This window comes from Polistes dominula, unplaced genomic scaffold (assembly GCF_049000335.1).
Source record: "Polistes dominula isolate Pdom_NZ unplaced genomic scaffold, Pdom_raw_medaka contig_373, whole genome shotgun sequence".
NCBI lineage: Eukaryota > Metazoa > Arthropoda > Insecta > Hymenoptera > Vespidae > Polistes > Polistes dominula.
This window is the reverse complement of record NW_028300899.1, coordinates 6,303,765-6,317,672: the sequence shown is the minus strand read 5'-3', so window position 1 is coordinate 6,317,672 and position 13,908 is coordinate 6,303,765. Positions and strand designations below refer to the sequence as shown.

The 13,908-nt window shown below is 26.9% G+C and overlaps 2 protein-coding genes across 3 annotated transcripts in view; one reads left to right on the top strand and one right to left on the bottom strand.

Moving 5' to 3' along the window:
* Positions 1–185: 185 nt before the first annotated feature.
* On the bottom strand, positions 186–3,460 carry Hsp90 (heat shock protein 90). The gene is made up of 3 exons (XM_015323499.2): positions 3,079–3,460; positions 2,757–2,875; positions 186–2,659 (listed from the first exon to the last, which is right to left on the bottom strand). Exons 1-3 carry the CDS (start codon positions 3,226–3,228, stop codon positions 754–756), a joined length of 2,175 nt encoding a protein of 724 aa, XP_015178985.1. The 5' UTR covers positions 3,229–3,460; the 3' UTR covers positions 186–753.
* Positions 3,461–4,731: 1,271 nt separating this feature from the next.
* Positions 4,732–13,908, top strand: part of LOC107064328 (uncharacterized) — an 85,496-nt gene continuing 76,319 nt past the window's right edge. For both annotated transcript variants that reach the window (XM_089177763.1, XM_089177750.1), the window contains exon 1: positions 4,732–5,024. The gene's annotated coding sequence lies outside the window, so the exon portion shown is untranslated. The remainder of the gene's footprint in view (positions 5,025–13,908) is intronic.

Sequence of the window (13,908 nt, the reverse complement as noted above, 5' to 3'; positions counted from 1 at the left end):
TGATATTTATATGTTAAATAAACTATTGCAAAATTTTCAGTTATGCGAACGCCATTACTGTATATGAATATTAATTTCTCATTAAAATCTCATTTTCTTATTTCTTAATATAATATTATAAAACTTTCATTATAAAAAAATAAATAAGGAGAGGTAGATTTATATAAAGTACATTTGTTTAAATGTAAAATTTATAATTTTTAAATTTAAAGATATTTTATTTAATGTTATGTTTACAACATTTTAAATATTCAATCTATGTGATGTTAAGCACGGAATGACTAAAGTAAAAAATAATGGAGAGAATATTGAAAGATAAAAAAAATATAAAAATAACAGATCAATAATCTTTTCACTTAGAAAATATAGGAATCTTTTTTTTTCTTTAGAAGTAAAAAATTAACTATCAATTAGAATTAAGTGAGACGCACGAATAATACAACTTTGTTCGTACAAACATGCAAACATAATTCTTTTACACCCTTTTAACACACTCTCCGCTCGTATCTCTTTCATACTAAATAACATGCTTCGAAGATAAAAAAAAAATAAAACTAAGCATGACAACTTCATTCTGTCTCGCATAATAAGACCTTTTGAATAAGGCAAAAGAAGTAACCAAAAATAAAAAAAATAGAAAAAGTAAAGAAATACTACTATCGTTACACAATTAGTCTTCAAACCAGTCTTTTTTTTTTTACTAAATCCTAAAAGTCTTTGGAATTAACGCTTCTGACAAATCAGATTAAAGTATTAATCTACTTCTTCCATTCTCGAAGTTTCTTCTGCATCTCCTTCAAGAGTAGGAAGATCAGTGTCCATTTTTTCTTCCTCTTCATTAAACGTTTCAGTGTCTTCAAAACCAAGACCCAATTTGATCATTCTGTATATCCTCGATGCGTGTACTTGTGGATCTTCAAGAGCAAATCCAGAAGAAAGAAGAGCAGTTTCAAATAAGAGTTTTACCAAATCTTTAACAGATTTGTCATGTTTATCAGTTTCTACTTTCTGTCTTAGAATTTCCATAATAGGATGATCAGGATTGATTTCTAAATGTTTCTTGGCAGCCATATATCCCATGGTAGATGTATCACGAAGAGCTTGAGCTTTCATTATTCTTTCCATATTGGCTGTCCATCCATATTGGGATGTAACAATACAACATGGAGAGTCAACAAGTCTGTTAGAGATGACTACTTTTTCTACTTTTGAGTCAAGAATATCTTTCATAATTTTGCAAAGATTTTCAAATTTAGCTTTGTCTTCCTCTCTTTTCTTCTTTTCTTCTTCATCTTCTGGAAGTTCTAAACCTTCTTTAGTAACAGAGACCAATTGTTTGCCATCAAATTCTTTCAATTGTTGAACAACATATTCATCAATGGGCTCTGTCATATAAACAACTTCAAAACCACGTTTCTTAACAAGTTCAACAAATGAACTATTGGCTACTTGTTCTTTGCTTTCTCCTGTGATGTAGTAAATATGTTTTTGATTTTCTTTCATACGACCAACGTAATCTTTAAGCGAACACATTTCATCACCCGAAGCGGATGTATTGTATCGCAATAATTCAGAAAGCTTTTTCCTATTTTGACTATCTTCGTGAATACCCAATTTCAAATTTTTACTGAATTGTTCGTAACATTTTTTGTAATTATCTTTATCTTCGGATAATTCTTCAAATAATTCTAAAGCTTTCTTTACAAGATTCTTTCTGATAACTTTGAGAATCTTATTTTGCTGTAACATTTCACGAGAGATATTTAATGGAAGATCTTCGCTATCAACCACACCTTTAACAAAGTTAAGATATTCTGGAATAATATCTTCGCAATTTTCCATGATGAAGACTCTCCTAACGTATAATTTAATATTATTTTTCTTCTTTTTGTTTTCAAAAAGATCAAATGGTGCTCTTCTTGGTATGAAAAGCAAAGCTCTGAATTCTAATTGACCTTCAACTGAGAAATGTTTAACAGCCAAATGATCTTCCCAATCATTTGTCAAGCTCTTGTAAAATTCACCATACTCTTCTTGTGTAATATCATCTGGATTTCTGGTCCAAATTGGTTTGGTCTTATTAAGTTCTTCATCTTCAGTATATTTTTCTTTGATGACCTTTTTCTTCTTTTTCTTTTCAGAGGTAGACTTTTCTTCTTCATCGTCTTCACCGACATCTTCAATTTTCGGTTTTTCATCATCAACTTCCATTTCTTTCGATGGTTCATCATCATCATCCTCATCTTCACTTAATTCTTTATCCCTTTCTTTCTCGACGAGTAATCTTATTGGGTAACCAATAAATTGCGAATGTTTTTTAACAATTTCTTTGATTTTATCTTCCTCCAAATATTCAGTTTGATCTTCTTTAATATGCAAAATTATTTTAGTACCTCTTCCAATACGTTCACCATTGTCAGGACGAACTATGAAAGAACCACCGGCAGATGATTCCCATAAATATTGTTCATCATCGTTATGTTTTGATATTACTGTAACTTTATCTGCTACTAAGTAAGCAGAATAGAAACCAACACCAAATTGACCAATCATAGAAATATCAGCACCAGCTTGCAAAGCTTCCATAAAGGCTTTAGTACCAGATTTTGCAATAGTACCCAAATTATTGACGAGATCAGCTTTGGTCATTCCACAACCTCTGTAAAACAAAAACCAAAAGAAAGTTGATAAAAAATTGTTCACATTTAGGAATGTTAAGTTAGTTAGAAAATTTGTTTAGAAAAAAAAATACATACGAGTCAATGATAGTAAGTGTATGATCATTTTTGTTGGGAACGATCTTAATAAATAATTCCTTGCATGATTCTAACTTTGTTGGGTCCGTAAGAGATTCATAACGAATTTTGTCCAAAGCCTGAAAACAAAGGAAACCCATATTTATTTTTCACATAATGATAAATTATTTAGTTTCTTAATAGAATTCTTATTTATATTTTGTATATTCTTGATGATTACATTCATTAGGGCAAAGAGGTGAAAATAAAAGAAAGAAAGAAAGAAAGAAAAAAAGAAAAAAAAAAAAGAAAAAGTAAAAATATATGAAAGAAAGTTACTCACGTCGGATGCGTTGGAAATTAATTCTCGAATAAAAATCTCTTTATTTGAATAAAATGTATTGATGATCAAGCTCATTAATTGAGCAATTTCAGCTTGAAAGACGAAAGTTTCGACTTCGTTGGAATCCATCATTGTAACTTCAGCCGGCATTTTGATAGATGTCAAATTCGGCTTTTAATCACAATAAATATGACAGTAAATGAATTTGTCTAGGATTCACAATTAATCACAGATGTAAAATCTTTCTTCTTTCTTCTCGACAAATTAATTATCGATCAGGATAATTATAACTCACAGATATTTTCTTCTGTTCAACTTTAACGTTAGACTTCGAATTGACACGTATCGTCCGCGGTCTTCTTAGAAAATTGTAAGAAAGTGGGGGAAACGCGCCGCTTTTATTGAGTGATGAAGATTCTAGAAATTGCTAGCCGGAAATTTCAACCAATTCCCGAATGTTCCATCAAATTTGAGTCCATTCAATAAATTTATTTTCAATACTTTACGACAAAGTTGAAACATAAGTTATCTTTAAAATTAATATAAGAATTATCTTCGATATTAAACTCATTATAGAGTTCCTTTCATCTAGGAAGAAATTCAAATTTTAATGGTCGCTTAATCGATTAACGTAGTAACCGGAATATGGACCCTATAGGACGCGCATCTAGAAACATCACGAATCATCGAGAACCATCGATACTTGAATAATGTTATTTTAAATTAACGAAACATAAGAGAAACTATTATTTATTTATTTTTTTTTCTTTTCTTCGTTTCTTCATCGTTTGTTTCAATTACATTTTATTCAAATTAAATTCATATATTTTGATAGCATATTACGATGAGGTTTTTCTTTTATTTCTATCATCTGTTAATTATTCATTTTCTTACTTACACTTTCAATATCAGAAATAATTATTATACAAATTTGATGATATTTAATAATGTAGTAATACATTATTATTTGAATTCAGTAGTTTACACAACTTTTTCTAATAGCTTATGTTAGATAAAAATAATTTTATTGAATCGTGCTTTAATTATACTGCTAGAGATTTTATTTTTTATAATTTATAAATTTTTTAATAATATACAATGTAGCAAGATATATTATAGAACGATTTTAGTAGGAAAAATGAAATAATTGTATGCATGCAAGATGATTTTATACGTTAGGATATATTAAGATTGATAGAACTTGTCGAAAAGGTTCAAAATGAAAATTGTCGAATGTATAAATGTGTAGAAATACATATTTATATCTATACTTGATTAACCTTGACACATTCATATAAATATTAAACATTGCTAAGATTTGAAAAGAATTATAAATACTATCATTTCATATGGATATTATTTGTCTAAAAGAAACATGCAGTTTTTATTATATTCAAGCGTAATTAGTTTTTTCTTTCAATGGAATTTTTACTTTTAATATAGTTAATTATTTATTTAATATTTATATAAAATTTAGTTAATATTTTGAATCCTATGGTAATTGAAATTTGAATAATTTGATTTCCCGCTTGTACTAAGGGCGCGGAATTGATATATTTTTAGTTAGTACAATTGATTAACAGATAGCGTTAGTAGTCCTAAAAATCGGCGAAATAATTCAGCGACGCTCACTTCGATTGTATTCGGAAACGGGTCGAATTCGTACGAAGTGAATAAAGAGACAAAAGTTAAACATGGCGGCAATAGTCGGCGCAAGTTCTAGTGCGCGTGATTTGTGTTACGTTAAAATTAACGAGTATTACCGATTGCATTTACGGGTTTGATGATCGGAATTGATAATAATTTACGCATGCAAAGTCGTACATTATTATGTTTAATGTGTTGTGATGAAAGTAGTCGCCGTTCGCGGCCAAAGAAAAAAACTTGGGGACTTTGTTTGTTTCGTTCAAAAAAAGTTTGTGATTTTCAGTGTTAGTTGTTAATTGGTATGTATTTCAAATTGAATTATCACGATTATTATTATATTTGTATATTTGTGTGTGGTTGTGTGTTCTTCTCTTATTTTTTTGCGTTTAGTGTAAAACAAAAAATGTGTCTTTTTGAACAATCAATGAATCGTTAAAGTTATTTTACGTTATCATTATCGTTATTTAATTTTACATGCACGTATTGTGATATCATTTATTAGATTTCGGGTGTGTTCCCTATTGTTATAATGCGGGGCATTGACTTTCAACGTTTATTGTCCTCGTGCCACTTTCCTCCTCTCGTGTTATTGTTTCAAGGTGAAGTAATAGTGTTTGCAGAGTTCGTTGACGTCTTTCTTAATTAGTTTGAAAATATACTTTAACAATATTATTGTATCTATTGTAAGAAGAATTTAAATTATCGAAAATCGTTAACACAAATTTCAATGAACTAATAAATAAAATAATAATTAATACAGGTAATTAAATTGATAAATCACTAAGTTAACAATAATAATAATTTGATAGTCATTAGATAAAATAGTAATATCGTGAGAAAGATTATAAAGACTCGTTTTCTTTATGTCTTGCATATGGTAAACCCGTATGGTGTGCCCCTACTCAAAGAATACAGAAAAAAAGGGACTGAGGAAAGAAGCGTGCGCGCTCAACACACACACACACAACACACGTCCTACATCACGTCACTCATGCTTAAGGCGCGGTGGCCATTTTTTGAATTAAAAATAAATTTGAAAAAGTAAATCTTTTTTAAATCGCTAATTTTTTATTATCGATCTATCAAAATTTCTTTTCTTATCAGATAAAAGCCTATCGTGTATTTTGTTCGTTAAAATTTCAATATATTCAAACTATAAAATGTTCATTGGAATTTTGAATAAAACGTAATTTGATTAGTTTAAAAATTTGTATTCATCGATAGAGTAGGTGGTGGAACAATTTTTTCGAGAAGGTCATTTGACGGACAGATAAAAAAGAAATTAAAAAAAAAATGAATATAATCGAAGTAAGTTACAATTACAAAGTATATAATATAAGTTAGTTGTAACCAAGTAGAATGGCGTTTCGTCTTAAAGACGCTATACTATACATAAAAAGAAAATACGAAAAAGAAACAAGAAGGGACGTGTTCCAACGTGAGAACGTTCTTTCTGATTGTGAGTTTGGTCGACGAATATATAGGTCAGGCGCTCCTTAACTTAGAGGTCATTAACCCAGTCTCAGGGTTCTCGGTATCGTCGATAAAACAGACCTAGTTCTTTCTCCCGTCAATAGAGGTCACGGGTGTGAGATATATTTCAAATCATTTTTCCCTATTTTTTTTTTTTTTAGTTACTATTATTTATCATTATATATTTTTCATTATTAATAATAATATATTTAATTGTTCAAAGTTATATAATAAATATTGCGTGTATGGAATAATATTTTATTTTATATAAATAAATAAATTAAGTTAGATTAAGGTAGTTTTAGGTTTCTAAAATAACAATAATAATTCACAATATAAGTGCAGTGTGTTTGTTTTTTGGTGAAAAATTTTTTTTTATTAATAATTTATTTTCTTCTTATCTTTATCTATTTTTTTATTCATTTATTCATTCTTATTATCTTTTAAATATTTTCTATTTGTTTTTGAAACGTTAAAAATGTTGTAAAAACAAAAAAGTGACGTGAAGATAACGGCATTCAACAGTGCATTACATTGCAAAAAATAAAAATTGCTAATGTTTGTTTATATTTTATGTGGATTGTTTATGCATTTTATGTTTTATTAATGACAAATTTTATAGTTAACAAATTATTATTAAAAATAATATTAATGAATAAATAAATAAAAATTAAGTGTAGATAATATGCACGCACTTGCGCATGCGCGTTTTTTCCCTACTTTATGTCTCTTTCTCTCTTTCTTTCTTGTTGCTTTTTTAAAAGTTTTAAAAATACATATATCTTTTTTATCTTGAGTAGGATGGTCATATTTTTGGAATACGCGTTTTTTCTTGATTCAAATAACCGCATACTTATTGCAACATTTTTTTGGGGTAATATATATGTACATAATACAAGTAAAAAAAATGTTAAAAGATGTTTTATACTATCATTGTGATAACGATAGGTGATTTTGTAAAGATATGCGTTTTCGTTGATTATAAGTAAATATATATATAATGTCCTAAAAATCATATGATTGATGCTTTTTTACGCAACAAAAATGAAAATGCTGCTTTGTGACCTTGTAATATTAAAGAAATTATATTCTTCGTTATTATCGCTACTTAGGTTAGGGATTAAATAATTCATCGCTCGAAGTTCTCCTTTTGTTAGATTAGATTCGTTGACGTTGACTATATTACTACTTTCTTTCTCTCAAACAAAGTTGCATCGTGTCATTATTTATTTTTTATTACTATTTTTTTCATTAATTCTTTTTTTTTAACTAACCTAACCTTTGATATTGTAAATGAAACAACGTTACGCATGAATCTTTAGAAACATTATTAATGATATTATTATAATTAGAAAATAATCACAATTTACATTTTGCAACTTTGTTTGTGTTGTTTTCTTCAATGTTCCGAAGAAGAGGAAGAAAAAAACAATACAAAAAAGGATATTATCGTCGCCATGTTAAAAAGGTGAACATCATCCTCATACATTTGTTGCACTTAACGTTGATAGAGGTTATGAACAAAAAAAAAAATCAAAACAAAAACAGAAAATACAAGAATGCAAAAAAAAAAAAAAAGAAGAAGAAAAGTAAGCCACGAGTTTGAATAGAAGCCGTGTTCTTGTTCGGATAATAAATATCTATATTAATCGTCATTGAATTTCGAGACTTTGAAACGCGATCAAAGGTCAAATGTGGACCTTGCTTGTACAATTCTCTTTCTTTGTTTTCTTTTTTTACTTTTTCTTTTTTCTTTTTCTTTTTTCTTTTTCTTTTTTTTTTGCATTTTTTCTTTAAACAGCTTATTTAGATAATATGGATAAACCTCGTTGTTTTTTTATTACAAAAATATATATATATAATTGAAAACTAATAAAACTGCATAATTTGAGCGTGTATATATAGATATACATTATATATAGTTATAAGTATAACGTTATCCATATAATTATTAAAATAGTATTTATTTTTAGTAAATAAATATTTAAGAGTTTTGTTCAATTTGTTTATTGTTAAAATTCAATTAAACCTAATTGTCTTTTTCTTCTTTGTTTTTTTCCTATTTTTTTTTTCTTCTAAGTAAACAAAATAATTGTAATTAGGTTATAACATGGAATAAGATTTACAGTAAAAAGTTTTAAAGGTTAGGGTTAATTTGTATAAATTGTTAGGACATCTTGTTGTTAAAGACATTGAAAAATCATCACCAACAATTTTGGTTCTCTTAAAATTTGCAAATGCGCACCTGCGACAGGTGGTCCGAGAGTTGTTTCTCCCACCACCGGAAAGGTAGGGGAAGTTTTTGAAAAAAAGGGGTTAGTTTATCGCGATTCTTCGTGAAGATTACAATCACCGCATGAGTTCTTTCTTTTTTTTTTTTCTTCTTTACGCAGGGATGTGAGATTCGTCGTAATTGTTTTTAAGAAAAAAAGGAAAAAAAAGATTTTTATTTTTTTCTTTTATTTTGTTTTATTTCATTTTATTTTCTTTTTCTTTTTGGAGAATTTTTATCTATATCTTATCAAGAATGCCAAAGAAAAATGTTCATTTATCGTGGAAAGAATATTATAAACTACGCAGTTTTAAACGTTAGATTATATTCGTGTTTAGTATTCTTTACTCAGCGTTTCTATTACTAGCTGTGCTACTATTTTTCTTTTTTTTTATTAGTTTCCTTTTTCTTTTCTTTTTCCTTTTTTTTCTGGAATTATATAACGTCATTGTTTAAGTTTTTTATAACGATTTCAAAATTTCTTTAGAAAAATTTGACTCAGGGAAGAAAAAATAAGTAATTCAAAAAATGTGTTTTATCCAAAATTGAAAAAAAAAATTAAATACAAAATAAAAAAAAATAAAAAAAAGTGAAATGTCAGTGCTCCTAACCTTAAATTATTCTTGCATACAATTCTTATTTTTTGTCTCCCGATAATAATCCAAATTATAAATAATAATAATAATAATTTACTTAGGAATAATAATCGTTGGTTCGAACAAAAGAAAATAAAAAAACATCTCATCGCTATTTATTATCGTGTTATATTTTTGTCATTTTTTTCGTAGCACACGTGAAACAAAATGATATTGACAATGTCATTGCCAATGTTAGAATAAAAAGAAAAGAAAAAACTGTTGAACTATCACGGTAATAATTCGATCATTGTGTTTATCGTATCACCGAACGAATTAATAATAATTTATAATAAGCGTTTCGTTTGAACAACAATGATTCGTACTTATGTAATAAAAATAATAATGAATGCCATTTTTATTTGCATCGTTAATAACTCAAATGACTTGGCAAATCTTCTTCTTTTATTTTTTTTTATTATTTTAATCATTTATTTTTTTTCCTTTCTTTTTTTATTTTCCTTCTCTTCTATTTTTAATTGTTATTTACGCGCAAATGGGAAATTTTCATATTGACTGAATTATCATTGGTAATTGTGTAATAAAAAAAATTGATTATAAAATAATAATCATTATATTTTTGATTATACTAACACACACACACACACACACACACACACACACACACACACACACACACACACACACACACACACACACACACACACACACACACACACACACACACACACACACACACACACACACACACACACACACACACCATTTTTGTATAAAATGATTTTCTTTAATACCCCAATTCTGTTGAGAATAAAAATAAAATTATTTTAAATAACTCGTTCATAAAAGGAGAAAAAGAAAAAAAAATAGGAAAAGAAAATATTTTCAATGTACGTTTTCGATAAAAATAACCAATAATATTGATTATATGATTTATAGTAGTTTAAAGTGATAAAGAAAAAGGAAAAGTAATAAAAAAAATTCTTTCATTTGCATAAGACCATAAAACATACAAAATTAATATTTATTTAAAAAAAAAAAATTTTAAACGAAGAATATTCTTCAATTACTTTGTGTGCTTTTGTTTAAATTAAATTAATAATAACTAGAATAAAAGAAATAAAAAAAAAGGTTTTTACTTCAAAAGGGATGAAAAGTATAAAATGTAACCCCATATCTATGTATACAAATACATATGGGGTGAGTCAATATGAGAACTACTATCTAGAATAATTATTTTCCTTATTGATCAAATTATTATTATCTCATATTATATCTTTGAATAAATAATTCAATATTTATCATTGATAGCAATGAAATATTTATTCATATTTAAACATATTTCAACATTTTTATTGAACCTATCTTGACCCGCCAAAAAGGGGTCAAGGGGGAAAAAGACTTTGTACTTTTACACACAAATATTAAATAAAAATTAAAAAATTGAATACATTCGTTTTAAACAAAAATATATGAGGTAACTTTGATATATATAATATATATATATATATATATTTTGATGGGAAGTTCTACCCCAACCGCCGTATTTACCTGATATAGCCCCTTCCTATTTTCACCTATAGACTACAGGCCCAACCTAAAAAATCGATGGGTCATCTGATCCCCGGGAAACCTATATGGGACGATATAGGGGCATAAAATAATAATTTTTAGCACTGTGCCGTTACTTGTAAGCTGTTCAACTGAGTGCAGGTGAGAATTAAAAAGCACAAAATAACCGGGTACTTTTTCATCAAATGATTTTGTACGGCATTCTTACCACCGATAGATGCATCGAAAATAATGAGAAAACACGTAGTGCCGATTAAAAATAGTAGGTCACAAAGTCGGAAAATTTTTTTGACTTTCCGGAATATTCCTGGTTTATTTAATTATTTGATTTTGTACGGTGTCGGTTTCATACAATTTCAATACCTATTCTAATTGATTATTCTGCAACGCCGTACAAAAAAAGAAACCCGGAAAATTTCCGGAAAATCAAAAAAATTTTCCGACTTTGTGACCTACTATTTTTAACCGGCACTACGTGTTTTCTCATTGTTTTCGATGGATCTATCGGTGGTAAGAATGCCGTACAAAATCATTTGATAAAAAAGTACCAGTTTATTTTGTGCTTTTTAATTCTCACCTGCACTCAGTTGGACAGCTTACAAGTAACGGCATAGTGCTAAAAATTATTATTTTATGCCTCTATATCGTCCCATATAGGTTTCCTGAGGGATCAGATGATCCATCGATTTTTTAGGTCGGGCCTGTAGTCTACTATTCCGTTCGATGGCACATGGCTTAGCTGACCAACGTTTTCATTCTTACGAAGAAGCTAAAAAATGGGTCGATTCATGGATAGCCTCAAAAGACATGTCGTTTTTCCAACGCGGAATTCATATACTGCCAGAAAGATGGGAGAAAGTGGTCTTTAGTGTGGGGCAATACTTTCAATAAAACGTTTTTGTTCTTTATATTTTAATTAAAGTTTTTATTTTGTAAAAAAACAGCGAAAACTTATTCAAGGTCCTAATATATAATATAATTAATATAAAAATAATTAAATATAATTTAATTAGTTTAATTAATAAATTAATTAAAATAAAATATAATATAATAAATATAATATAAAAAAATATATATTATATTAATAATAAAAATAAATAATTATATATATAATTATTATTATACATTATATAACATTATATATATATATATATATATAATGTACGATGTACCGTATAAGTACATTATAATAAAATAAAAACAAAAACACTAATTGTTTGAAAGCTGTTCATTTTCTTTCTTTCTTTCTTTCTTGCTTGCTTTCTTTTTATCGACAAATCTTAATGTAATAAATTATAAATTATAATGTAAAATGTGTGTGTCTCTGAGAGAAATATATTAGTAGATATAAAAAAATAATATAATCCATAATAATAAAATTCTGATGATGAAAATAATGCGCATGCATTTGACGTTCTGGCATTTCTCACATATGTACATGATAAAATTATGATACAGGAAATGGTTGTGCAATTTAACTAAAACTATAATACATATATACTAACTACATACTAGACTCCTTAGTGCATAATAGTCATTTATTGTCGAGTTATAAAATTCATAAACAAAAATGAAATTTGTCTAAAAATCATCAAATTTAAATCTTCAATATCATTCAAATGGATGACTATTAAAAAGTGCACAATACAAATTTTTGTAGGAAATTAACTGCTCTATAAAAATAGTGTCTTATGTTTTGGCGATTAAATTAAGCGTTCAAAAAAAATTCAGAGACAAAAATCACTACACATGAAAGTTTGATGATGAATATCTTTTGAACGCTTAATTTAATCGCCAAAACATAAGACACCATTTTTATAGAGCAGTTAATTTCCTACAAAAATTTGTATTGTGCACTTTTTAATAGTCATTTATTGTCGAGTTATAAAATTCATAAGCAAAAATGAGATTTGTCTAAAAATCATCAAATTTAAATCTTCAATATCATTCAAATGGTGAGGTTTACGGAAAAAGTATAAGATATCTTTTTTGTAGAGCATTAAATTTTCTACAAAATTTGTCTGAAACATTTTTCTGTACAATCAATAAATAATGAGGTATGAATTTTAATCTATTGGACTGAAAAAAACAATAAAAAACTGCGATGCGGAGGATCTTCCTATTAAAATTAAGAGCTCATATTGGGTGAGAATTCTTTTAAGGTGTCTAGGAACCCAATTTTGCGTGGCACTTGAAAAAAAAAAAATTGATTTTTTTGACTCACCTTAATATATGTGTATATATATGTATTACTCCCATTGCTTTCATTTTCTTTAATTATAAAAGAAAAAAAAGTATTTTGACACAATCTTGAAATGATAAAAAAAGAAAATCAACACTTTACTTTTTTTTTAAATTTTTTTTTTAATTTTTTTTTATCATCAAATAATTAAACGTGTTACAAAATGTTTGTGTAATGGATATATAATGACGATGAAAATTAGTCATATACAATTTTTACATATTATATATTCAATACTATTACTTTTTTTTATGAGGCATTTACGATCTTACGTTTTAATATAAAACGTGTCACGTTTATTATTTTAATTTTATTTCAATCGTAATATTATGCAACAAGCACACACACATTCACATCACACATACACATAGTTCTTTATTTTTTATTTTGTGCGTTGCGCTAAAGGAATAAAAATGAAACGGCATGTATACGATAAAACAGAAAGACAAAAAAAATAAAAAAAGAAATATCAGAATAAAAAGTGTGTAATAATACGTCTATAGAGACTGACGTTATTGAATATTACCAATGATATTTTTTTTTTTTATGTTTTGAAATGTACAATATTACAATAAAGATACGAAGAAGAGAAATCATATTTACAATGTTACGTAGTGTTTTTAACACGTTTATTATAAACACGATCTAATAACAAGTATTTTTTACTTATCATTTTACTAATATTCAAATTTAATTTCTTTTTTTTAATCTTACTTTCAATTATGCGAAATATTATGATACGATTCATACTTTTGACGGGTTAGAATATAAAAAGAAAATAGAGAAAATATTTTAAATAAGAAAGGAAGAAATTGTATAATTTCATCATACAGGATTTAAAATTGAATTAATAAAAAAAGAAATAAATAAAGAAACAGAATTTGTAGGATTTAATAATGCAGGATTTGCAATTGAATTAATAAAAAAAAAAATAAAAAAATAAATATAAAACAAGAAACTTAAATTGTAGGATTTAATAATGCACCATTAAAAAATTGAATTAATAAAAAAAAATCAAAGAAATAAAT

Excerpts from the sequence above, each read along its gene's own strand:
- Hsp90 (XM_015323499.2), bottom strand. The coding sequence starts at position 3,228 with ATGCCGGCTGAAGTTACAATGATGGATTCCAACGAAGTCGAAACTTTC. Across the intron at positions 2,876-3,078 it reads TAATTTCCAACGCATCCGAC|GCTTTGGACAAAATTCGTTA; the intron begins GTGAGTAACTTT and ends CTTTGTTTTCAG. Across the intron at positions 2,660-2,756 it reads ACACTTACTATCATTGACTC|AGGTTGTGGAATGACCAAAG; the intron begins GTATGTATTTTT and ends TTTGTTTTACAG.